The 25,916-nt window shown below is 48.5% G+C and overlaps 1 protein-coding gene across 1 annotated transcript in view; it reads right to left on the bottom strand.

Annotated features, from left to right (window-relative positions):
• Nucleotides 1-25,916, bottom strand: part of PRKCH (protein kinase C eta) — a 259,663-nt gene that overhangs the window by 81,640 nt on the left and 152,107 nt on the right. The window contains exons 8-9 of the mRNA XM_004698636.2: nucleotides 22,957-23,100; nucleotides 22,156-22,329 (exon numbers count right to left, since the gene is read on the bottom strand). Of these exons, the coding sequence (XP_004698693.1) occupies nucleotides 22,156-22,329; nucleotides 22,957-23,100 (318 nt within the window). The remainder of the gene's footprint in view (nucleotides 1-22,155; nucleotides 22,330-22,956; nucleotides 23,101-25,916) is intronic.

Genomic DNA, 25,916 nt, shown 5'->3' on the forward strand with positions numbered 1-25,916 from the left:
GTATGGCCACTGTGAAGACACAAGGCCTTGCTCACCCAAGGCTTTCATTTACTGACAGACAATTATGCTCTTTGTGACCTGAAGCTTTCTGATGTCACAGCATGAACATTCGTACATCAGGTATTTCTATGGACACATCTTTCTGTTTCCCTGTGTAAACAAAGGGTGGAATGGCTGAGTCACTGGTGTATCTGTTTGTCCTTAAGGAAATGTCAAGCCTTCACATTGCCCAACAACGTGGGGGAGAGTCATGCCGGTTGCTCCACATCCTCGCCAGCACTTTGTCGTCTTTGGCCTTTGACTTTTCCCATTCTTGTGGGGATTATTGGTACGTCACCGTCGTTTGCATTTGCATTTCCCCGGTGGGTCAGTGTGCTGCTCATCTTTTCATGTGCTTTTTTGTGGGGGAGGGGAGGAATCTATTCAGTTCTTCTGTCATCTACTGGACCGTATTATTATTGATGGTGCTGTCGAGTAGGCAAACTGCTAACTGCAAGGTCACAGGTTCAAACCCACCAATGGCACTGAGGGAGAAAGATGAGACCTGCTGCTCAGGAAAAGATTTACAGCCTTGAAAATCCACAAGGGCAATTCTACTGTGTCCTATAGTCTAGCTACGAATTAACTTGAGGGCAGTGAGTTATTATTATTGATAGATAAGAATTCTATTCTCTCGATACAGTCCTTTATCAGACAGATGTACTGCAAATATTTTCTCCCAGTCTGTCTGCTCCAGACCAAAAAGAAAAAAGGCATTTATTTCCTTAATTGTGCCCTTTGAAAAATGGGATTTTTTCCAGCTAGACCAGAGGATGTACACCGGTACAGAAAGGAACTGGAAACACAGGGAATCCAGGACAGATGATCCCTTCAGGACCAGTGCTGAAAGTGGCGATACCGGGAGGGTAGAGGGAAGGTGAAGTAGAAAGGGGGAACCGATCATAAGGATCTATATATAACCCCCTCCCTGGGGGACAGACAACAGAAAAGGGAGACATCAGAGAGTGTAAGTATGACAAAATAATAAGAATTTATCAAAGGTGGGGGAGGGCGGGGAAAATGAGGAGCTGATACCAAGGGTTCAAGTAGAGAGAAAATGTTTTGAGAATGATGATGGCAACTAATGTACAAATGTGCTTGACACAATGGATGGATGTCTGGATTGTGATAAGACTTGTATGAGCCCCCAATAAAATGATTTTTGAATGAAAAATAAATAAATAGATAAGCCCCGTCATGGTGCTCACTGACTGGGAGTGGTGTGTGGCCATTGCACTGAATTCTGGAACCCGGCTGAAAAGCAGAGGCGTGAGGAACGAGACAGAGCTGCAGAGCAGAGTCCACCATGGGAGATGCGCGAGGAGTATGCTGTCTTCTGCTTGCTTACCCGAGTTTTAACTAAAACACACAGCATTTTAAACAGGAGGTTTCCTTACTTCTACATCTGAGCTACCACACAGAACGACTTCAGTGTGACTGTGTGATAAGTGTGGTAAAGCCAGGGGCAAGGTACCTTATACAGCACTGGGCCCAGAGAGGATTCTCACCACATAGAAGGCAGCGTTATTATTTCATACAGAGAGGCCAAAACCAAACCTAGGAAAGTTTGGGCACCCAGTGCGAAGCCCCGATCTGACAAAGTCCTTGAACCTCCAACACTTTGGTCTGAAACTAAATGCATTAACCGTTTTGCTACACACACACACACCCCCGCCCCCCAATGCTTTTATTCTATTTCTCATCATTTGGTTCTACCACCACGAGGACAGCTTTGGCCACAGTGGCTGACTGCTCATGGGGCTCTGCAGGCCAGCAGCCAGCGGGGCAGCAGGTGTAGGGAGCTATCGCACGCTTCAGGTGGCGCTATCGCACACTAAATCTGGGGAGACAGAGGGGGAGCCTGGACCACAGAGTCCTTTGTGGTTATCGGTTCCCGCTGAGTTGGCTCACAAACCAACGAGACCCCATGCGCCCCGTGCACCCTGTGCCATGGGCGGTTGCAGACTGTCACTGTGACGTGCAGAGTCGCTGCTTTTGTGATTTGCAGGCAAGTTACTGCAGACTCATGGCAACCCTGCTTGTGTGCAGAGTGCAACTGCTCCGTGGGGCCCTGGAGGCCGGCCCGTCGGAGGCAGATCACCAGGACTCTCTTCCGAGGAGCCTCTGGGTGGGTCAGAACGGCCCGTTATTCTGCTAGGACTGGTGTGATTAACCATTGGCACCACTTGGGGTTAGACGCTGGCCATGGTGAAGAAGATAAACTCAATCTCTGACCCCACGGACTTCATAATCTTGTTACGAGAGACAAATATTCATTGTCCTAGAGGGTTGAATTGTTGGTTTAGTTTTTAAATAACTAGAAGGAAGGAGGTCACCGGAGTGTTCTTCCAGGGTACGCCTGGGTCCCGACCACCCCACTACCCCCCACCCCCGTCTTGGCCTAGCAGTCAAGTACCTAACTGTCTGCACCTCCCGGGGAAGTCCCAGCAGCATAGTGGTTATGAACTGAGCTGCTAACCGCAAGGTCAGCATTTCGAAACCACCAGCCACTCCTTGAGAGAAAGACATGGCTTAGTCCTGTAAAGAGTTACGGTCTCAGAAGGACCACTGAGTCAGCATCGACTGGATGGCAAGGAGTTGGAGACTCTGTGAAGGAGGGAAGTTACATGGTGGCCAAAGCAATAAGCTGCAGCAGTGAATCAACCCGAGTCAGGCAGGCCTTGTCAGGGTGCAGGGGGCACTTCCGGGGATTAAACGCGTTGGCCTGGTGAGGAGAACTTCTCTTTCTGAGAAGCCACGCCCTTGTTAAGCAAGGGGTTACAAAACCAGATTCGACAGCCAAAACCTGTTAGCCAGGAAGTTTTCCAATTTCCTAACATCAAGTGCTAATTCATATTTTCTCTTTTTAGAGTTGTAGCAGAGTAATTCTGCTTACCCCAGAGCAAATGTGTCCCCCCTGTGGACTGCAAACATGGTGGTCAGTAAGCTCTGTCATCATTTCCCTTGCATAAAGTTGATTCATTTTTATAATGGATGCCCCTTACCATTTACAGATGTAATTCTCACTTGAAGGTGTATTATTTGGGGAACAAAAAGAGTAAGAGGCAGTCATCATGTGATGTGGTGGACTGTGATGAAAAGAGAGTCACTTTTGGAAACATTGTGTTTTAGGGAGGGGGGCAAATCATACACCGACATATATAATGTGTGCATGCGTATTAAGGACTTCAAAAAGTTCATGGAAAAATGGAATCAAAAGGTAATGGATTTTCCCATGAATTTTTAAGGGCTCCCTTACCCCCTGGAATACGCATAAAGGATTAAATTGTTTTGAAATACTAGCATTGTGTGCTTATGCATATATAATGTATGTCTTGTGACATTTTCAAAAGTACATTCCAGCCTCATTCAATAGTATGGAAAGGTTACTTTTGATCACATCTATGTGACGAAGGCATAAGCCATGGTTAGGAAGTTAGGAAGTCATGGCTTGAGTTTGGTTATTGGAAAATGTACAAATGAAAGCCTGCATTTGTTTTATGAAGTTCAGCTCATATCCCTATTGCTTTTGAATCACGTGTCAGGACCTTGATCCTGCAAAAGTCTGTCCATAAAGCATGTGCTGCCCGTCTGGAAGCACAGCCGAGTGCATTTGGCCCTGGAATGTCCGGTCAGTCTGCACCAACAGCGCTAACACGGTCAGCTGGGGGCTGGCTGTCAAGTGGAGGAGTCAGCTACACCAAACAAACCTGATGGAGGGTCACTCGGCGCAGCAATTGAATGTGAAGTCTGATCGCATCATCTTACGTGAAGCCATTAAGGTATGTTAGGTAGGCTTATCCCGTAGTCTAATTGCTGTCTTACTAGCCCCAATGTCTCCGGCGAATGCTGGAGTCACCTTGATCACAGAGTTGGGCGCCTATAAAAAGGCCCTGGCTGCTTGCACACGTGCTTTTGTCAGCTCTCTGCTATGGGGTGCACTTTTATTTTCTTCTCAGTTTATATATCTAACCAGGGAGACAGTATCTTGCTTTCATGGGTTCTGGCCTAAGCTGATTCATTACTCATGAGTCTCTAGTTCTTTGTGCACCACACTGTGTGGGGTCAAGACTGCATTCCACTTCTGTCCTCAGCCCATTCAGTTCACCATTGGGTGTCACTGGTGTAAGAAAATAATCTCCTTACATGAAGTTTCCCTCAGATCCGTTTTAGCCTAATAACACGAATTCATTAGGCAGGCACACACACACACACACACACACACACACACACACACTGCAATCCATGTAAGGCAACATGTACAAGAGATTGGCAGAATGCACTTAAAAATATAATGTGGGGGCTTGTGTGGTTTGCAAAAGGAAGTCTGACATGTGCATTGTGCATTTTTGCATAAAAATTTAGCACCCCGAAGATTTGAGATCACATTTAAAGTCATAACTAATTTAGTTGTTGCTTTGAGGTAATATTAAGTTTGGAGCCTAAATATGACTTAGAAAGGTTCCAAGGCTTGCTTTGGAATGTCTCTAAGTGACCAGCAAGCCAACTCTGCTTCAAAACTTGCAGAGTACCAATGACCAGCTTGGGCACCTTGGCAGTGTAGTGTTACAGGTGGGGCTGCTAACCACAAGGTCAGCAGTTCAAGATCACCAGCCGCTCTGAGGGGGAAAAATGGGGCTTTCTACTCTCTTAAGTAGGTACAGTATTGGAAACTCACAGGGACAGTTCTACCCTGTGAGTTCGACCACAAGTTCACTTATGAGTCAGCAGGGACTCTATGGGAGTGAGTTTGAAGAAGGTTTTTTATTGACCAGGGGGCCAGGAAGAGGCCGTCTCTGGTAATGCACAGCCTCGGGCCTGGCTTTAGTGCTTTTCCCAGACAAAGTGATCTACAGGGCGCCCAGGGAGTTCAAATCAACAGGAAACGGTTACCGACGTCACAGAGGTCACAGTGAAAAAGCACTGTGGTGGGGAAATCGGATTGCACTGCGCCTGAACTGGAACCAGCTTGATGCTAACCACATTAAGAGCGATGACAAAAGGTTCAAGGAAGAAGCCAGGAGAGGCAGTTTAATGGCTTATTTTCTTTTAAAAAACAAAACAAAAAACCAACTTATTTTGTACAGCTTAAATGTCACTTTAATCCAATCACCCAGCAATACTTCTGTCAAGCCCATGGGCAAGATACATTCTGTCTGTGCTTAGAGACTAGTCTCTGGAAAGGTGAAAGATGTCTCCAATAGATTCCACCCTTAGGAAGCTGCCTTTCAAACCTGGAAGGGCACACAGCTCTTTCCAAAGACTGAGTGCTTTTTGGTAAACTGGATGCACTATAGCCATTGTTCTTGTAATGAATCCTGGCAAGTGCCAATGGGTAGATAGCATATACCAGAGAAGGAAACCAAAGGGACAATCTAACTTGCAGGGCAACTGCGTGAGGCACCGTGAGCACAGTAAAGACATGGTTGTGGCATTGGTGATTCAGGGGTAGACTCTCACCTTCCATGTACAAGAGGATTTAGGTTAGATTCCTGGCCAATGCACTTACTTCTACCACCCATTCATCAGTGGAGACTTAAATAGTTCTATAATGCTGAACAGGCTCCAGTGAAGCTTCCAGTCTAAGCCATACTAGAAAGACAGGGTTGGCTATCTATTGTTGAAGCTCAGCCAATGAGAGCCGGAGGGATCCAAATATTGCCTTGACTGTCTCCAATTCACTGAGAACTGCTCGAGCCTAAATGCAGAATGTTACTGATGTAGACAGGGGGGTTGGACAGGACTGGGCATAGACAGGGTCACCATGAGCGGGGATCAATCCCATGACAGCTCACAGCAATGAGAACACACCCACATCAGGGAAGTGCTGGAACTGGAGCGACAGAGGTCTTCCAGAGGGGCCTTTGTGACCTCTGGCCTGCACCCCTCTAGCTCAGTAACACTCTGCTCTGCCGGGCTGACTGCCCTCCGGCTCTTGTTATCCACAGAAGAGGACCTGTAACTTTTGAAGGAAGAGCCAAGATGCTAAATGATGTATGTCTAGTAACACCAGCACAGGGGCTAGGCCAGGTTCTGGGCTAGTCAACACCTGGGGGAGAGCATTTGAAATGGAGGGGCGAAATTCCCAGGCTAGTTTCATCTAGCCATGGAAGGATGGGTGGGAAAAGCAATACAAAGAAGTGGAGCTTACGGGAGAAAACGCGTGCTGTGGATACCACTTTATTAGCCTTTATTTATACAGTTTTCATTTTCTTTCTTTTTTTAAAAAATGTAGTTACATTTTCATTGTAGGAAAATTTTAAAGTTGAAGAAAGCATAAAGAAAATGTAAAAAAAAAGAAAGAAAATGTAAAGTGTCCACAGTCCCAAACCAAGAGCTAGAAGTGGAAATGAAATGAAACTATTTATGGCTTTTACCTGCAGGTTTCAGGGCCAAAAAAGGAAATTTAAAGGCAACTTTAACTAGATTAGGTTTTTGTCTTAGGTCATCACTAGAGAGACTTTTATACTCTCTTTAATAGCATGCTTAAAATCCAGGGAAAGGGAAAAACAAAAAACCCAACATCATAACTTTTGTTATATAATAACTTCTCATGTCATAAAAACTATCATTTTTTAAAAAACAGCTGCGTACCCAATACCATATCTACAAAGTCCTATAATTGGCTGTTAACGATGAGTTACCTAACTTCTAATTGAGCTCATGAAAATAAAAAGAAATGGAATGAACAGCCTAGTCATTCTACCATGACAAAGATAACTTTTATTAGCCTAGAATAGCAAGTATCTTTGAAAACAGATTACTACTAATTAGGTAAACTCAGAACAAAACACACTGCCATCGAGCTGATTCTGACTCACAGCGTGGTTTCTGAAACTGTACATCTTTATAGGAGTGGTTGGTGGTTTTGAACTGCAGACCTTGAAGTTAGTATCTCAGTACATAACCACTACATAAGCAGGCCTAATTGGGTACGACATTTTAATTTTTACTGACTAATGATTTATACATCATTAATCTTTGTAATGTCCCCTGTTGCCTGGAAAGGGTGCTTATATGCTGTCTCCCAATCAAATATGGACCATTTGAAAGAGCACTAAAATTTAAGAGTCCTGGTGATATAGTGGTTACTAATTGGGCTGTGATCCACATGGTCATCAGTTTGAAACTACTAGCAGCTCCATTGGAGAAAGACAGGGCTTTCTACTCCTGGAAATAGTTACAGTCTCAGAAACCCAAAGGGGGGCCACCATGAGTCAGTGGCTGACTCGATAGCAGCAAGTTAGGGTTTTTGGTGGCATAGTGGGATACTGGGATATGCATGAAGCTACTAATCACAAGGTCATTGGTTCTAACCCACTAGCCACTCCAAGGGAGAAAGATGGGGTTGTCTACTCTTAAGATCTTAAGGCTCAGAAACCCAAGGCAGCAGTTCTACTCTGTCCTGTAAGGTCACTATGAGTCAAAATTGACCTGACGGCAGCAAGTGAAAGTGAAAATTTAGTTTTACAAAGAAAACAGGTTGTCATTCACTTTTTAAAAAGGTTTAGTTTAAGGTGACCAGCTTTTAACATTGGTAAAGCAGGACACCATTGATAAAACTCATATCCTGGCTAAATAGCCACATGGCAGCCGAAAACCGTATACCCTAGCTTGTCATGCATTCTTTCTAAAAATCGGGACTTTTGAAAAATGACACGGGACAAATTGTTAAAAATTGGGACTGTCTCGCCTAAAACGGGACGTCTGGTCACCTTAGTTACTTAACGAACATTTTCAAGATTCAAGATTCCTTAAAATAATCATCACATACAATAATTCTCTTTAAGAATTTTGGGGGGGGGCGGGGTGGTGGTGTTAAGAATCAAAGAAGACCAGGTCTACTGAGGATATCCAGGCACTTCATAGGCCTCTATAGGATTACACGCACAGTTTGGCTACTAATAGGAGAGCTGTCCTTGTGAACGCCCCTGAAGGCACCTGGAGAGAGAGATCTGGTGATCTCCTTCGGAAAGGCCACAGCCATTGACAACACAGAGGTGCACAGTTCTCTGAAACATGGTGGGTCGCCATGAGTCAGGAACGATTTGATAGCAGCTAGGAGTGGAACAGAGTCAACGTTTCATTTCACTTATTGCGGTCATTCTTTCAGCTCCCATTGCAACAGCAATGCCGGCACGTGGCAAACTCTGGGACAAGATTGCATCTCCCTCTAATGGCTGGATGAAGGAGACCCTCTGGCTCACAGGAGGAGATGCAGGCTTCTAGTGGCCTGGTGGGCTGCTCTTCCCAGCTAGAGACGCAGAAGCCAACACCAGTCTGGGTCTGCCTTGAGATGGCGATCCCTGGGAATCTTCGAAATTGAGTCTGTTCCTTCCTTTGGTCGTAGTTTTGAACTGTTTCGTTCTTCCTGGATAGCCATGACATGTTCTTCTCTGGCCTCCAACCGTGGAACGAATCAACAAATGCTTATCCACAGTCTTTTCCGGACCGTTTTTGCAAAAACAAGCCAAATGTCCACTGTCCATGGGAGAAGAGAGACTCAGACACGAAGACACGGAAACGCAAGAAAAACGACGTGTAGCTCTAATAAGATGAGGGGCAATCAGAACTAGACGAAACCTCTCAAGGAGCAGGGCAGTTTGCAAACTTGATGGAGAGACCTCGGTTGGGCCAGGGGCGTTCGGATGGGCCCGTCAATCCCACAGCTGCGAGCAGGGACTCAGAGCCTGGTGCCGTCGCTGCTGAACTGGCCTCATTTCAGTTCTTGATTCCTCCTCCCAGGAAACCACTTCCTTCTGATTCTTCTTTCTGACCTGCCCAACCCTTCCCCACCCTTACTGAGAATTTTCTCTTCCTTTCTCAAATTCTCTTTTCTTCTCCCCCTTTAAACAGCTCTTGAAAGATGTAGATCTCACAGTCTTCTCTACGGTATTGAGAGTACATTGAAATGACCTGAATCTAGCCGCCCTCTGAACAGGGTTTCTGAGCAACATCTCCTTAGCAAGGGGATTTCCTGGACGCCCTCCGGCTTCACCAGGGGACTCATTATATGCCACTCCTCTCCACCCCTTTCCCAGGGGTCACCAGATGCATAACAGTAGCAAAAGGACAGTGATAAAGTAGCAATGAAAAAAATGTTATGGTTGAGGGGTCACCACCACAGGAGGAACTGTGTGAAAGGGCTGCGGCATCAGGAGGGTTAAGAACTGCTGCTCTAACCGATTCTGGGATGTCGCCTCGCCGCCTCCACACGCTAGCCTTAAAGCGTCGTCAGTTACCCGTTCTCTGTGTTTCCGTAACTCTATCCCCCAGACACTGTTTTGGGGAAGGTAGGCTAAGCGGACCTCTGGCCTAGCCTCCAAAGTGGCCTGCTGACCTCCAAGCTTCCTGTGCCGAAGCCATCCAAGCATCCTCCAACACGCAACTCTCCCTGTCCTTAAACCTTTCGAGAGAGACCAGGGACGTGCTGCTTGGTAAAGTACAGAGGCAGCGAAAAGAGCAAAGCCCTCCACAGGATAGATGGCCACACCGGCTGCATCAGGGGGTTCAAACCTACGACCCATGGTGAGACCGGCACAAGAGCAGGCAGTGTTTCACTCTGTTGGACACAGGGCCGCTTACGAGTCGGAACCGACTTGATGGCACCTCACAACACAATAACAACAGATTCTAAAGACCCCCAGAGGGAAAACTTTCATTTCCTGGTCAACGTCGTTATATTTTCTTACGTTTGCTGGCAGTATCTAGCTCATCTTGAATAGCGTTTCCCTGTTGGTAGGTACCCATTCGTGAGGAAGGGTAGGGCATGGACGAGCTCCCGTTTCACATTCCCTTAGAGAACACCCAGGATACCGTGGCCCAGTACTCCTCGGAGAGGGAGGAAGCAAGAGAAGACAGGAACAGGAAGCAAGCCGCGGCCCTGTCCAGAGTCCATCGCAGAGAAAAGGCTATGGATGGAGAAGAGCTTGGCTGGAAGATTGTCTGCTTTTGTTTTGGGTTGAGAATTATATGTTACATCATTTTAATGTTTAAAATACCTAATACTCTGAGTATGGAGTTAAAAGACTCTAGAAAGAGTTCCAAGACTCCCTTGATGCTACTTAAACGATAAATCAGGACAGTCCATTCTATGGAAGTGGGCAGGAGTGAGCTCAACTCCAATAGGCTATGCATATACTAAGTGTCGGAAGTCTCCCCTACACAGAGGAGATAGGAATTTCTTGGTTGGCCCCAAAGGGAAGTAGGGTCAGTGGGTGAGACTAAGCCAAATTGAGAAGAGGAGGGGTGTATAAAAGAGCAGAGTCACATGGGTTAAGGTAGGGGAGGAGAGGTGCAGTGCAGCAGTGACCAGACCAGTCTCCCTAGCAGGATAAGGAAAATCGTGCAATAGCACTGGTGAATGAGGAAAGCAATTGGGGGCTATGGCTCTTCCTACTATGCAGCGCTAGTGGTATAGTGGTTATGCGTTGGGCTGTGGAAGTTCAGCCCAACTTCCACATGGTTGGAAGTTCAAAACCACCGGCAACTCCGAGGGAGAGAAACTGGGCTTCCCACTTCCATCAACAGTTACAGTCTCAGAAACCACCAAGGATCACTATGAGTCAGCATTGAGGATGGCAGTGAGTTTGTTGAGCTCTTTCTATTAAGCCTCCCGCCCTGGGCCCCCATTCCGATCACTGATACAGAGCTGATGGCCAACCAGAGACCATGTGAATGAGAAACCACTCCCATAAAGAGTTACAGTCTCAGAAACTCACAGGGGCAGTTCTACCCTGTCCTATAGGGTCGCCGTGAGTCAACATCAACTTGATGGCAGTGCTCGATTTTTTTCCATCTGGGACATTACCACATTTACCACGTGTGCGCCACGGAACGCAACTATTTCACGGGCCTTCATCTTTTTGCAACTAGACAGAAGGTTCTCTTGTGTTGTTTTAACTCTCCATGCTTCTTTTGTTAGCACTTGCGTCACATGGTGCCAAGCTGACTGATTTCATGATGCAGTTTTTGGCAGAGAGTGTTATATTCTCATTCGCCCCGCTGCAGGCAGTCTTGGTGTTTCAAGCCCCAGGTTTCAGTGAAAGGCCGGAGCATCTATAATTCTGGCAGGTTTGAAGGGCTCCGAGGCACGGTCAGTGCAGACCCTAACGAGGCAACCGCCACCAGGAAAGGCTTCAGTCAAGCCCCAGCCAGCTCGAGCCCCAGTCACGTCAAAGGAAATTACACGTCGCTCCAGAAACCACGGTGGTGGCGAGTCTCCTCGATCCCCGAGTCATCAATGACCAGGGCAGCTAGCAGCAACGAGACAGGGACAACGAACAACCTGGACCTGAAAATGCACCAACCTTTTCTGATCCTTTTGTCACACCAAGCGTCTTGGCAGGCCTGCCCTCCAAAAGAGCACACCAAGGGAACAACTTGAACTTCAGGTTTTATTTCCATTCATGTCATGGCTCCAGTTAGCCACAAATGACTGGCAACACTGGCAGCCTCAGAGAACCAGAGCAAAGGCCCCAAACAACGTCCCCAAGAATCCAGAGTCAGGAGGTGGCTTGCGTGCGTTTGTCCCCAGCGGGTCTCTGTGGCTGTTTGGAAGGCAGGTCTAGCACTTGCTTGTCCCAAAGAGCCAGATCCAGTCAGGAAGGAAACTCTCAGGACCAATGAAAAGAAAATAATAGAGGGGGAAAGGACCAAACTGGATGATACCTGTGTGTGTGTGTGTGTGTGTGTGTGTGTGTGTGTGTGTGTGCGCAATGACTAAGCTAAAAGCAAGACGAGCAGTATTCACAAGTTAGGAACTCACAGATCTAGGAAATGCCATGTTCCAGTGCATGTCTATTTTAGTCTCAGCCAAAGGCAAACTATAACCAATGACCCATAAGCAGACCAAATCTAATTTGCAGCAGTCTTTGGGCCAGGAAAAGGGGAAAGCTTCACTATTTCCAAACAGTGAAGATGCTAAGATATTTTTTGAAAAGCCAAAAAACTAGATAAAATATTTCTTAAAACTGCCTTTATTCCCATCTCATGAATCTTCTTCTCAGCTCTTCACTTACGCGGTGAAGGCATTTCTAGTTGGGGTACTGGAGAGTGAGCACTGGTTTTTATACTGTGAGACTCTTGGTCAAAGATCTATGCTCTGATTCTCTCGCACTGTGCCATTTAGAGCAAGGTATTTCACCCCCTGGGCCTCAGTTAAGGGTCCCTGGTGGTACTGTGGGTTAGGCATTGGGCTACAAACTGCAAGATTGATGGTTCAAACCCCCCAGCAGATCCATGGAAGAAAGATGAGGCTTTCTGTTCCCTTACAGATTAACAGCCCCAGAAAGCCTCTGGAGCTGTTCTACTCTATCCTGTAAGGGTGACTATGAGTTAGAATGGACTCTTTGGTAACGGGTGGGCCTCAATTTTCATTTTTTACATATATATATGATAATCATAGCTACACCTCAGGTATTAAATATTTCAATTACACAAACATACTGAACGCCAAAAAAAATGTACACTTTTCTAGACCCTAGTAATGAGTATAAGCACACAGACGATATACTAGGGTCTGAAGGAATAGTAGCTGCCCTGGTATTCTAATCTTCATCAATCCTTTCTGCAGAGCCTGTCCATTTGGGCCCCCAGAACCGAGTAGCTCTTCCCAGGCACCAACGGAGGCCTGTTCAGAGCTCTCATCTCGGCTGACGGAAGCGTCTTTCAGCTTCTTTGGGTGCACTTCCCCCTCTCCTCCTCCCAGAGCCCACTGTGGTGCAGCCTCTTCCCCCTGCTCAGTATGCCACAGCAACTCAGAGCACAACCCGCTGATGCTGCCCCGGGGGCCAAGTGTGCTTTCTCTGTCTCCAATCCAGCCACTGGCAGCAGCTGAACAGGCAAACCCGCTGGGCTGCACTGCCAGATGCTCACTGATCACGGGAAAGGACGGAGGACTGGAGGGCCCAGAACAGGGTCAGAGCCGGACAGGGCAGAGGGGACGAGCAGGCTGGGTTGGAGCCTCTCCTTCCATGGCCTTCTTGAAGCCCACATCAAGAGCGGGGTCCTGAGGTCGGCCCACGGGAGCAGGGAGGAGGAACCTGGCGTTCCAGAAGAGGGGCTTCTCTGTGCAGCCTGGAAAGCAAGCAGGCTGCTCAGTCCCCCAGAATCAGAACCAGAGTTCTCACACAGGCCACGGCCGGTCACCTGCAGGAGTGAATTCTGAAAGTGGAATTCCATGCCTCGCTTCACAGACATGTTACTAACTTTGACTATGACAACAGAGAAAGCATTTCAGCTGTCCCTTTGTACCTGGGTTTCCAGGTGCCTCCCATAGCCCGCTGCCGCTCTGGCTGAAGTGCCCTTGAATTGCTTTGCATCGGCCCTGGACCCTGACAGCAGAGCTCCCGCCTTAACCTTCTAAAACAGAAGGCTGGCTTTGTGACCAACACTGGAGGAGGGGCTTCTTGCTGAAAGCCACCTCCAGTCACACTGCTTGGGGGCCTGTTTGTAAGCTGCCAGGAGGAGGCCACCAGCAGCAGCCCAGATGAATCCAGGGAAGGACCCAGGCAGAGGGAAGGATGGGGGCTGGGGCTTATGGGGGTGAGAGCGCTGGGGCTCTGTCCCTTTAACTGGAGACGGAGCATCCGGTGACCCACCTGAGCAGCTGTGGGCAGACGCAAACTTCTGTATGGACGCCTTCGAAAAGCTCACGGACACGTTCTATTATTTTTCAATTCTGTTCTCTCCACAAACTTTTTGAAGCCCCATCACATCCACCAAGAAAGGAGGATGGCTGCTCAGGCTCCGCTCTTACCATGGCAGGGCTGGTAAGAGGCAGCTTGGGCTGCTGGGCACAGGGTGGCTTCTGTTTTCCCAACTGGAGAAACCTCTGCTTCAGTAACTGGGTCTCTGGACAAAGATGAGAGCACGGAATAGCCTGTCCCTTCCCACGCCCCCTCCTGCTACTACCTCGTTGTGTGCCTGCGCTCAGCTGACCTGCTCATTCGACCCCCGAGACAGCGGGCCAGCGCGCGGGGACCTGGCGCCTGAGCTGGCATCACTGGGAGGCTCACTATGGACTCTCCAGCCACTGGTTACTCTCCCAGGAGCAAGGTGGATTTGGGTTGAACAGGGAGGGGAGGCAGTGGCCCGGGAGACTGGACACTAGGGCAGGAAGCCCTAGCTTAATGAGAGCTCACTCCCCTCACCTGCCCCCAATTAAGAAATTTACCAAAATTTTGCAAATAGGAAAAAATAACAACAGATCCTCTGTCATTCCACTACGTTAATATCATACTTGTTCGTTTTATTGGCATAATTTCCTTCTGGTTCTATTTGCAGGGGCGTGGGGGGCAGGTTTGTGACTATCTGAAACAGGACCGGATATGGGCACATATCACTAATCCACTCACTGCCATTGTGTCAATGACAACTTCCAATGACCCCATAGGACAGGGTAGAAGTGCCCCTGTGGGTTTCCTAGACTGTAACTATGGGAGTAGAAGGCCTCCTCTTCCTCCCTGGCAGCAGCGAGCTTTGGATTCCTGGCCTTGTGATTAGCAGCCCCATGGCTAGCCCGCTACACCACAGGGCACTACAGACGCTTACTCTCTCCTGGGCTCTAGCTTCCTGAAGGCACTTGCTGTCTGTCAGGTGAGTGCTGGACCTCAATGTCGGTGGTTCAAGCCCATCAGATGCTCCTGTAGGAGAAAGACGAGGTTTGGTCCCACAAGGAATTGCAGCCTCAGAAATTCATAGGGTCACTCTGAATCAGAATCCGCCTCATGGCAGTGAATTTGTTTTGTTTTGTGTGTGTTTGATGAATCAGGATCGACTTGACGGCAGTGGGGATTTGGGGTGATGTCCCTCTCTCTCTCACTGGCACCGAGTCGAGGCTGACTCGTAGTGAGCCTCCAGGAGAGGGTAGAACTGTCCCTGAGGGTTTCCGAGGCTGTAACTCGTCACAGGAGTAGAAAGCACCATCTTTCTCCCAAGGAGCAGCAGGTCTTTTCGCAAGGGTCACCTGGTGGTTAGCAGCCCAATGCTTGCCCACTGTGCCGCCCGGACTCCAGGTAACCTCCCGGTTCTTCCAATTACCCTTTTGAAATTTGGACAAATGACTTGACTTTTGAGTGCTTCGGATTACTACCTGGTAAAATGAAGATACGTTTGTAACGACTTACCCGCCGTAATGTGGTCTGTGTGCAATAACACTTATTATTATTGTGCCTGAACACATCATCTCGGTGCTTATTAATTACCTCTTTGCTAGCAAAAAAAGAAACATCCTTATCAAATAGTCGCCATGGTTAGGTGCCACTGAGGCAGTCCCAATTCCCAGAGAGCGACCCCGTGTACAACAGAGGAAGCACTGCCCGGTCCGTGTCATCCTTACAGGGGTCCTGAGGTCTGCGCCCACTGTGGGAGCATTGTGCCAATCCGTCTCGAGAAGGGCCGTCTTCTTTATCACTGCCCCGACACTTTACCAAGCTGGATGCCCACCTCCAGGGACTGTGCTCTCCAGACATGTCCAAATGGTATCGCACGAGCATATTACATATGATTAGAGATATGTCCCTATTGCTGAAGGCCGAAGTGGTTTCCAAGGTTTCCCTATTCTAAGTAACTCACTGCTATGGAGTCAATTCCGCCGCAGCGGTGGTCCTCGTAAGGTACCCAAAGCCAACACCTTTATACGTAAAATCAATTGTAGCATTTGTTTTCTTTTTTAGGCTAAGTTATCAGAAATAATACGAACAGCTGCAGGAGTCTTGATCTTTCTTTTTTTTTTGTCTTGATCTAGATTACCCAATTAGTCACACAGTAGGGAGGTTTACAATGTCACATGTAAGGATGCCAATTTAACTACTGCTTGCGAGCCAGGTGAACCGTTACTAAAAATGCAAAAACGGGGACCAGCGTATGGGATCCCAGGACAGGGATCAATGTTTGAGATTGGCTTCTCAGTTTCTTTTCCCTAAGAATACAAGGAGCCCCAGGAAGGCTGTTAAGGGGAGTCTGCTATCCCCAACATGCTGGTGGCGGGCCCCTTTGGGTGGGAGAGGAGGTAGCCGCCATTAACCAAAGCAGATGGATTCACTTTTGAACAGCGCATTTTTGAACAGCGCATCTCTGTGCAGCGCATCTCTGCACAGAGCAGCTGCGACCTGTCCTCCCAGCACCCCGGTTCCATCCTCACGGGCAGGGCTGGAAGTTCGAAGAGGAACTTTCCGACAGGCATGCAGATGGAGGAACGTAAGGCTTCAGTGACAAGTCAGAAACGTCCACTTCCAAGGTCAATGTTGTCCGTACATCAGCAGATGGTACTCGGAGCCAGAGCACTAGGGCCATGTTTAAGACGCAGCGGATGCTAAATAAATGGCCTCTCTGTCCCACAGTATGTCAGATGGACTGACAGGCTGGGGCTCAGAGCTCTGGCTCCAGAGTCTGCCTGACCTGCCTTTGAACCTCGTTTCCCTGCCTCACAGTCAACGTAACCGGATTTCTCTAGGCACACATACTGATTCTCCAGGGCTGTACACGGAGAATCCTGGCTCTCCCGGGGGCCGTCCAATGAGGTCACTGGGGAGGGGCCCCAAGGTCTCATCATCTAGGACCACATCCCAACTCTTAAGGGGAGCTGACTACAGGTCATCCCATTTCAGCAGCCAGTCTGCAACACGGGAGGGACTCAAAACACAATTATTTGCTGTAATTGCTCAGAGCAACTGTTCCGTGCACACTAATTGTTACAACCACCCCGCCAGGGAACGTCACTGGGGACTTGACAGATGGAAGCGCAGTGAGCTGTGTGGTTGTAGAGTCTGACACCTTGCAAACTTGAAAGAAAGAGGAAGTTGCAGCAAATGAACAGTTCCTCTCCGGCGTAGCAGGAGGAAACCGTTTGCTGCTTTAAGGTTGGTTTCCACAACTTTGTTTCTCATGACTTATGGTAGGGCAAAAGTCACCTCAACGTTTGCTTTGGAGGCAGCTACGGCAAACACCCCCACAACCAAACTCACTGCCATCGAGTGCAGTCCATGGTGACTCGTAGCGACCCTGCAAGACCGGGTAGAACTGCCCTGTGAGCTTCCAGGACTGGCTTTTCTACAGGAGCAGAAAGCCCCATGTGGGACTGCTGACCTTGCAGATGCAGCCCAGTGGTAATCACTGTGCCAGCAGGGCTCCTCTGAGAGATTTAAGCTCACAAAGGCAGGTCCTACTGGGACTTAGGGGGGTGGCCCGGAGGGGACACTGTTTGTGTAGTTATGACTGCCACCTCGTGGCCAGAGATAAAACTTCCACTAGAAAAAGTAGTCCATGCGAAGAAGGGCTTCAGTTCCTGACTGCTCTTCAGACACAGCTGTGGTCAGTACTGTTTCCGTGCACCATGTACCTTACACACTGGAAAATCCATAAAACCCAAGACCTGTTTAAGGCAGAAGCGCCTGTCCCAGAAGGAAAAGGCAAACATATTCCACTTCACTGATGGCAGTGGGTGTGGAGAGAAGTGGAAACCCCGAGAAACGAGGCAGCCCCAGCAAGTTCCAGCTCTTGGCCGGCGTCTGCATTTGCCCGGGAAGATTCCGCCTTGTGGAACCCGGGCCGGGTGGCACAGCGGCTGAAACGTCGCATAAACTCTTTGGGGACAGTTCTACTCTGTCCTCCGGGGTCGCTATGAGTTGGAATGGACGTGTTTGATCCATGGGTTTGATTTTTTTGTTTTATACGCCCTATGAACGGGGATCCCAACTTGCTGGGCCCATGTCTCAGTCTACTCCACAGTCACACAACCTAATTGTGGACGAGCCCTCTGACTCGCCAGGGTTTTCCTCCAGTCAGTGAAAGACCCCCGGAGGGGGAAGGAGACGCGTTCGCCTGTTTCCTCAGCAGTCGATGGGGGCGCACAGCCAGTGTCTGGGGCCTGAACACCAGCGGCTGCCCACTCTCGGCTTCTCTGCCCGTTATCTAATCTAGCGTCATGTGCCGCATTCCATCCTATGAAGCATCTCAGGCCCCAGGAAGGGGGCCTGCGCGTCACCTCCCAGCTGCTAATCACAGTACACGCGGATCGCAGTGCCTGCAGCCCTGGTGGACGGCTAGGGGGCTTATCAGTCCGACCTGACAAGAATGGTTTCAAGCCCGGGCTGTAAGTGCCCCTCCCCCAGATGGGTGAAGTGGGGCGGGGAGGGCGGAAGGGCTCTCTGTTGACAAAGCTGGATCACAGGAAATGTAATTCCAAGGACATCCTGGTAGCAGTGGGGAAGGGAAGGGCTGAGGGGACGCCAGGCTGCAAGGAAACCATCAGGGCGGGAAGGGCAGCAGCCTGGGCTCGGACCTAAGAAGCCATAGGCTGACTGTTCAGGTCATTCTGATATGTTTGGGCAACGTGGGCCGGGATGGGGGTGGGTGGGAGTGAACCCCCTTTCACACTTGCCCTGTCTCCCCGTTCCCAGTCCTGCCTTGTCCCAATCCACTCTCTAGGCTGGACAAGCACACTTTCCAAACCACATCTGAACACAAGCAGCTCCCAGACATCTAGACATGAGGCTGAGCCTCACGCTGAGTGCAATGCACAGGAAATGAGACCTTCACAGAAGCCATTTATTTTAAAACCATCTCTAAGGGGATTCAATGACCGAGGGCAGGGCATGATGGGAAGGAGAGGGAGCAGGCAGCTGCACTGGGCCTCCTCCCTTGTAGCTTCCTCAGATAAACCGAGAAACACTGCCAGCGAGTGGTGAAGAGCCTGGGACCGGCGGTCACAATGCCTGGCTTCAGAAGCCACCCTACCACTTCGAAGCGACCCTTTTTGGTGCCTCAGTGAGGATCGCTTTTCTACGGCTTTTCCTTCTCCGTGGTCTTGTACCGCCCACCAATGACTAGGAGGGGCTGTGCAAACACGAGGCTGGTGGTAGCCCACCCCAGGGACTGGGCAGCTTGCTAGTAATAATAATGCAAAAGAGTGTATGGAGCCTTTGTCATGGGTGGAACCAGGCAAATAAGGTACCTGGGAGCCTAACAAGATGACTGTCCAGTTTTGTCATCCTGCTAGCCTTAAAATGAACCCTCTCAGAGGTGGAAGGAGGGGTCTCACTGCCACCAAGAAAGAAGGGCCGAGGAGTAGAACACAGACTTTGGACCCTAGGCAGCGTCGCCGAGCACCTCCTGCGTGCAGGAGACAGAAAGGGCCGTAGCATTATCCTGTTTACACACTCCATGTTCTCATCCGCAAAATGGGAGTGCTGACAACAGACTTTAGGACTTCATCTCTGAGTTACTCTATAAAGGGCTTATCCACAGAGAACACTTGGAACCATGCCTGATCTGTAGTCAATGATGCTAGCTATTTTTAGCCAGTTTGGGGAAAATAGTCTTTGGATTCAGTATAAAATTTAAATCGACATGCCTTCTGACCGAACACCACCGACGTCTCATAATGCATCATATGGAAATACTAGCACAGCACACGGAGAAGCCGCCCATGAACGTGTAAGGGACTCCAGAGCCACAGTCCTCGAATGAAAAGGCCAGGTAGGACACAAAAAGAGGTCGCGACGTTCAGTAAATTGTCTGATCGTAAAAGGTAATAGACTGCAGCCGTTAAACAATGAGGCAGCAACAACCACCGTGAAATCACCTTCAAGATCTGCTGTTCGTTTTAAAAAATAGAACATGGTGTAGAAGTAAGATACATACCTGTTCCTTGGCTCATCGACGCTCTTGTTAGCTAACATTACGCATTTACAAATTGGCCACATAGTTGGCCTCATAGCAGTCCTGTACAACATACAACTGGCACCGTGGGCTTGCGAGACTGTAACTCCTTATGGCAGTAGAAAGCCAAGTCTTTCTCTCGTGGAGTGGCTAGTGGGTTCAAATGCTGACCTTGTGGTTAGCAGCCAGCTATTAGGCACTGACAGCAGGACTGAAAAATATCTGCTCTCTATTGTGAGCGTCCTTGACACACATCTAGCAGTAAACACCAAGGTGCGAGGCCAGGGCCAGGCTGGTGAGGACGGGGAAGGGTCTGTGCGGATGGGCCAGGCCTCCCAGGATGGGGCAGTTCCAGAATGACAGGCTTTGGTAGTTGTGCGACCGTATGATTTGGGAGTTATGCAAGCATTTTGTGATTTATGTGATCACCCTCTATTTTTGAGTAACACCGATTTTCTTTGCATATGACTGGTCTTTGGATGCTAACAATGTTAATACGGGAGGAGTGGGCATACTACCTTTCATGTTTGTTGTTTTAAAGGAAAATGTGTGTATCATGTGTCTGTGTATTCTTTTATGTGCAAATGACTCTCTAGAAGGCTGCATGTGAAAGTACTCAGGATTGTTTCTATCACAGACAGGATATTTGGAGCATGCTTGTATCACCTATTACAAAAAGTCAGTTTCCTGAAGTTAAAAAAAAATTTTAATTACAATTTCAATATAAATACACTCTAAATTGTCTCACAGGACTTTCCCCTGCTCTCAGGACTGAAACCCTAACTCCTACAACAGTCTGTAAGGCCCTCCCCTGCAGGGCCCCCATGCCCCCTGCAGAGGCCGCTCTCACCAGGCTCTCCTCCACCTGGACAGTCAAGGATGCCGGGCTTCATTCCCACCTCATGCTCCCTGTTCCCTTCACCCCCACACCTGTGTGCCTGCTCTTTCCTTCTCACCCCCTTCTCTTTGCCTAACTAATTCTCACTCACACCTCTGGGTTCGGTTCCATTGCTACTTTCCCTGGAAACGCACTGTCAGCATCCCTGGGCCCAGTGATCTGCCTCTGTCCTGTCCCCGCCACACCCTCTACTTCCCCGATGATCGCATAGACACGGGAAGGGTCTGCAATCCACTCCCCATGTCAGTTCCTGCCCTGGAATGGCCTCTGACAACAGGGAGCTTCTGACACTCTGTCACAGTCCCTCTTCCTGGCTTATCAGGAGCCATTTCCCTTCTCCAATGTAGCAGACGCCCAAATTTGAGCCCAGTTCTACGGGGGCAGTCAAGTGTCCTACTTCCGGGGAGAAAACAAACATCTCACTCAAAACTCACTGCGATCGAATTGCTGCCTCATAGCAACCCTGTAGGACAGGGTAGAACTACCCCTGTGAGATTCTGAGACTGCAGCTGCTTGAGGAAGTAGAAAGCCCTACCTTTCTTCCACGGGATTGCTGGTGGTTTCAAACTGCCAACCATTCAGATTGCAGCCCAATGCATAACCACTACACCACCAAGGTTCCCCCAAACCAACATGGCAAGCCAGTTTACCTTGGCTAGATATTTGTGATTCCAGCCTCCCCTGCAGCGAAGAGTGAGTAGCAGATGACTGACCTATGTCTAGGGGTGTTTTCCTCCTCCTGATAAAGGAGCAGCTCCTGGAGCTGTGCCTCCGGCTCTGTATGCTGACTCGTGAAGGGGTGATGCTGACGGCTGTGGGGAAGACCTTGAGACCTCAAGGAAGAAACACCCCCCTCCCCAGCCCCCCGTGGCATTGAACAATAACCCAACTCCAGCACTGCCACCACCAAACTTCTCTATATGTGAAAAGACAAGAAAACAGTGCATACTAATGAACCTACCCGACCCTGCCCTTTCTGTTTATTGTTTAAGTTACTGTTAACTGTTCATTGTTATTAAGTTACTGTTACTGCTTGCTGTAGCCCAAAGCAGGCCTAACTACACACCATCATCGATTAGACAGGCTTAGACTCTCACATCCATCCATGGAATCAAACAAAGAATCTCCTTCCGATGCCAGGGTTCTTGATGGTCTGAACTCTTGTGCCTGGGACAGAACCAGTCTAGTATTCAAGAGCAAAGCCCAGGCCGAATTCACCAAGGTAATCTGCCCATGGCTTTCTTCTAGTCTCAGACTTCGGGAACCTCCCACTCCTCTCGAGAAGGCCTGTGTGTGAAGACCTTTTCCATCTCAAAATGCACAGCCCTCAGTGGGCTCTCTCCCCAGGACGGTGACAAAGGAAGGGGTTAGCCCATTGGTTTCCACATTATCCCATGGGTCATCATCACAAGTCACCAGGACCTTCACACGTGCCAGGCTGGAAGCCCATGTCCAGAACACTTTCTGATGGCCTGCTTTGGAAAATGCTAACCATCTCCTAGTTCAACCGGTTAGGAAAGGCGTGCGTCTAGGTGGTGGGCGTGGGTCACACTTACTGGAGTCTGAAAGCAGCAGAAGAGCTGGGTGAGGAAGGGGTGATTGCGGGCCAAGGACAGGATCCTCTTCTCGGTCATGGTGCACTCCACGTCGTCATCCTGCAGGATCACGTCTTTCTTCAGCACCTTCACAGCGTACAGGTCTCCTGTTTCTTTGATTCTGGCCAGCATCACCTGCGTTTGGTAAAGCAGAAAGAGGGAACATAAGGGGGCACTCCTGGGATTCCTCGGGTACGGGCACGCATGGGGGAAGACTGGGATGGCCGTGGGGAACGTGCACAAGAGCGAGGACACACACACGCAGTATCTACACATTCGCCTACTTCAGCACAGAAAGACACGTGGGTTAAGCCCTGGTGAAGCCCCTTTTAGCCTTGCTCTTACGCGGAATACGTTGGGAGGGGGATGACTGCTGAGGCAACGAGGCTAACACTGAACACTATCATTTGATCTCCCATTCGATCCATCTTCAATGTGCTCTGGTTTTCATATTTCCTGCTTTCTTTCCTATAGCGGTTTTCATTGGCTTTACTTTGTGATTCTTGGTAGGCTTTTTGGCTTTGCTTATAATCTTTTTCTGTCTATGAAATCCAGGAGAGGTGGATTGGGAGAGACAGTCACTGGATTACTGGTTCTTGGTGCAGATGGCAAGGGAGGTTGGGGAAAATGGGGAGCTAACTAAAACTGATTGTGGCGATGATGGTACAACTCTTCTTGATGTGGCTGATGACTAAATGGTATGGTATGTGGATGATATGGCAATAGAATGGTTTGGTTTGGTTTTTCAACGTCAAGACTCACCTTCCCAAAACTCCCCTTCCCCAACACTCGGATGAACTCAAAGTTGTCGATACCCACACGGCTGGAGGAATTCACTCCGACCCCGTTCCCTTCTTTGATGCCCTCCTTCCCTTGCCGTCGTAAGGTTGACCTGGAAACCAGCTTCTGCAGAGAAAAGTGGGAAGGCACTGTGTCAGAAATCTCCATGTGGGCTAGAAACACAGGGAGACGGGGTTCGACCCACAACTCAGCCTCTGGGGAAAGAGATAGGCTCGCTGTGAAACTTAGAACGCCCTCAGGCCTGCTACTTGGAAAAGAATCATTTAAAAAAATATGTCTAAGCCACTGTTCCGTGTTTGCAAAGGAAAGTGTATGGCAACGACAAATGCTCTGAGCGCCACCTGGTGACCCTGCCTTGCAAAGACCGGCTTCATGTTGGCACGGGGACTCCAACATTTGGCATTCAACAGGTAAATGCGATAAAAGAAAGGGGTACTGTAAACATTGACCAATGGACTCACTTATGAAGAACAACATTCATACACATAATCCCACCAGATCCACTCTCTGCCAAAAAAACCCATTAATATCTCAATACAGGTACATCCATATCTATCTTTTGTGTGTTTCATTAAAAACAATCAAGGTTATGGTTTAATAGCACATTTAAAATTTTTCTCTTGTTGCATGTATTTTCCCCATCCCTAAATATCTTTCAGGATTCCTCCAGGAATGTGAGTGCTTATGTCGGTTCAGTATTTCTTCTTCTGTTTTTCCCCTCAATATTTCATTTTGTGGGATGTTTCATGAGTTTGTTTACGGATCCCCTCGGCATATGGCTGCCTTTTATTTCTCATTGTTATAAACGACACCACACCAAACTTATCTGTATACAAGCCTCCCGCCACAAAGTGATTAGGAGCCAGGGACTGAAGAAGACGGCTTGGGCTCAAGGAACAGCCATGGGATCTAACCCTGTGAGCTGGAACAAGTGACTCCCTATGCCTCAGACTCCTTTTCTGAAAGAGACTGTCCTAGCAACCCCCACCGGGGTAGCCATGAGCGCCTGGCACATAAAAGCATTCAATACATGGAGTCTGTCTCGTTACGATCAATGACTTTCTTAGAATCAATTCCTAGACATGGAACCCTGGGCCAGAGTCTGCACTGACTTTGCAGACATGGGATACAAAGCTGACTAACCTTTTAGAAAAGTTGGTCAGTTTACCCTCCACCAGCACAAGGAGAGTTCTAGCTCATCCCCCCCCACGCACACACTGCACACAAGGCCCAAAAAGGGTCTAAGGCAGTGGTTCTCAACCTTCCTAATGCCTCAACCCTTTCATACAGTTCTTCATGTTGTGGTGACCCCCCCACCATAAAATTATTTTTGTTGCTACTTCATAACTGTAATTTTGCTACTGTTATGAATCGGGCGACCCCCGTGAAGGGGTCATTTGACCCCTGAAGGGGTCATGACCCCCAGGTTGAGAACTGTAGGTTTAAGGGCAAAGGGACTCGTAGCTCTCCACCTTGGAAAAGGTCTAAGACCAGCTACCGCAAGAGAGCAGATCGAAAGTCTAACATACCGGGAGCTTCTAACTCATCTTTTAAAAAAAAATAGTAATAACTCTCTGAGGCAACTTCTAAGCCATGGTTATAACCAACCAACTGTGCAGCAGACAAAGAACCTGCGCACATTTTACCTAATTAACCCAATAAAACAGAGACAGCAAGGGAGATAATAGACCATTTAACAAATCTGTTTTCACACTTTCTCCTCTAAGCCTTGATCACAAAGGGGAATTTTACCAGCTTCAATTTCACTTCCTCCACTGACATACTTCCCCTGGCCTGATGGGCACTGGCTAGAAAATGCTACACCAGTATTTCTCAATCTGTTTTTTGTTCTTAACCCATTTTTCCCTATTTGATAAGCTTAGCATTCTCCAACTCCTTTTAACTCTATCTTATTAAGGTGATTTCTGGCTTCTCACTATTGCACATAATATTAAACATACTTGATCCAAAAAACACGTGACACTTCCCCTCCTTGGAAATTGGGCCACATGACCTTGCTGAGTTCCAATGAATTTTGCAATCCCTGGACCCACCCTTCATGAATTAGAAATCCCGACAGTCCAGACACAATGGACTTTGTCAAGCCCCTCCTGCAATCAAGTAACGAAATGTTACCCCAAGGCTGTCCTTTTAACACCTTGTCCTTTGGTCTCCCTTCTGACCCATATTGAAGTTGTTCTCGTTTTTAATATTTTCTGCTTTTTGGGTTGAAGTTTTTATCTATTTTATTTTGTTATTGCTGTTAACTTTACCCCGCCTTTGTTTTGGTATGTTTTTCGGTATATGAGATACAGGCTGGGTGAATCTATGGACGGTAACTGGATTAATGGTTTCTTGGGGTTTGGGCAGGGGAGGTTGGGGGAAATGGGGAGCTAATAGCAAGGAGTACAAGAAAGAAGAAAATGTTCTGAAAATGACGGTGGTAATGACTTACAACTCTTCTTGATATGAGTGTACTATTGAGTGGTACGATATGTGGATTATATCCCAATAAAACTGTTAAAGAAACATAAAAGCAAACAGGGGTGGTTCATCCTGACTTCTTCCTGGGCTGCTAAGAAACTCCTGGCGAGTCCCCACTCCCTAAGGACCAGAGGTGGTTTCCCAGCTCTGTCAAGGATGTCCCTGAACCGGCCCGCGAGCGACCCCTCTCACGAGATCACAGCCATGCCCGTGGCGATTTCTCCGCTCTCTGCAGACCGTGGACAGGAGGGCAGCCATAAGGCATGGGCCTGGGAAGTGGCAGAGGTTCTAATGAACTGCTGCAGAGGGAGGTCACTCAGAGAGGTCACAAGACAAACATGTCCCCAGCAATTACAACTCCACCCACTCCTGAGAGCCGAGAGGAAGGAACTCCTGTCTGTCGCTGACTCGGAGAGATAAATCCCCCATCTGAAAAC

The sequence above is a fragment of the Echinops telfairi genome, unplaced genomic scaffold, assembly GCF_000313985.2.
Source record: "Echinops telfairi isolate 266 unplaced genomic scaffold, ASM31398v2 ScPeMD7_18;HRSCAF=68, whole genome shotgun sequence".
NCBI classification, from domain to species: Eukaryota; Metazoa; Chordata; class Mammalia; order Afrosoricida; family Tenrecidae; genus Echinops; species Echinops telfairi.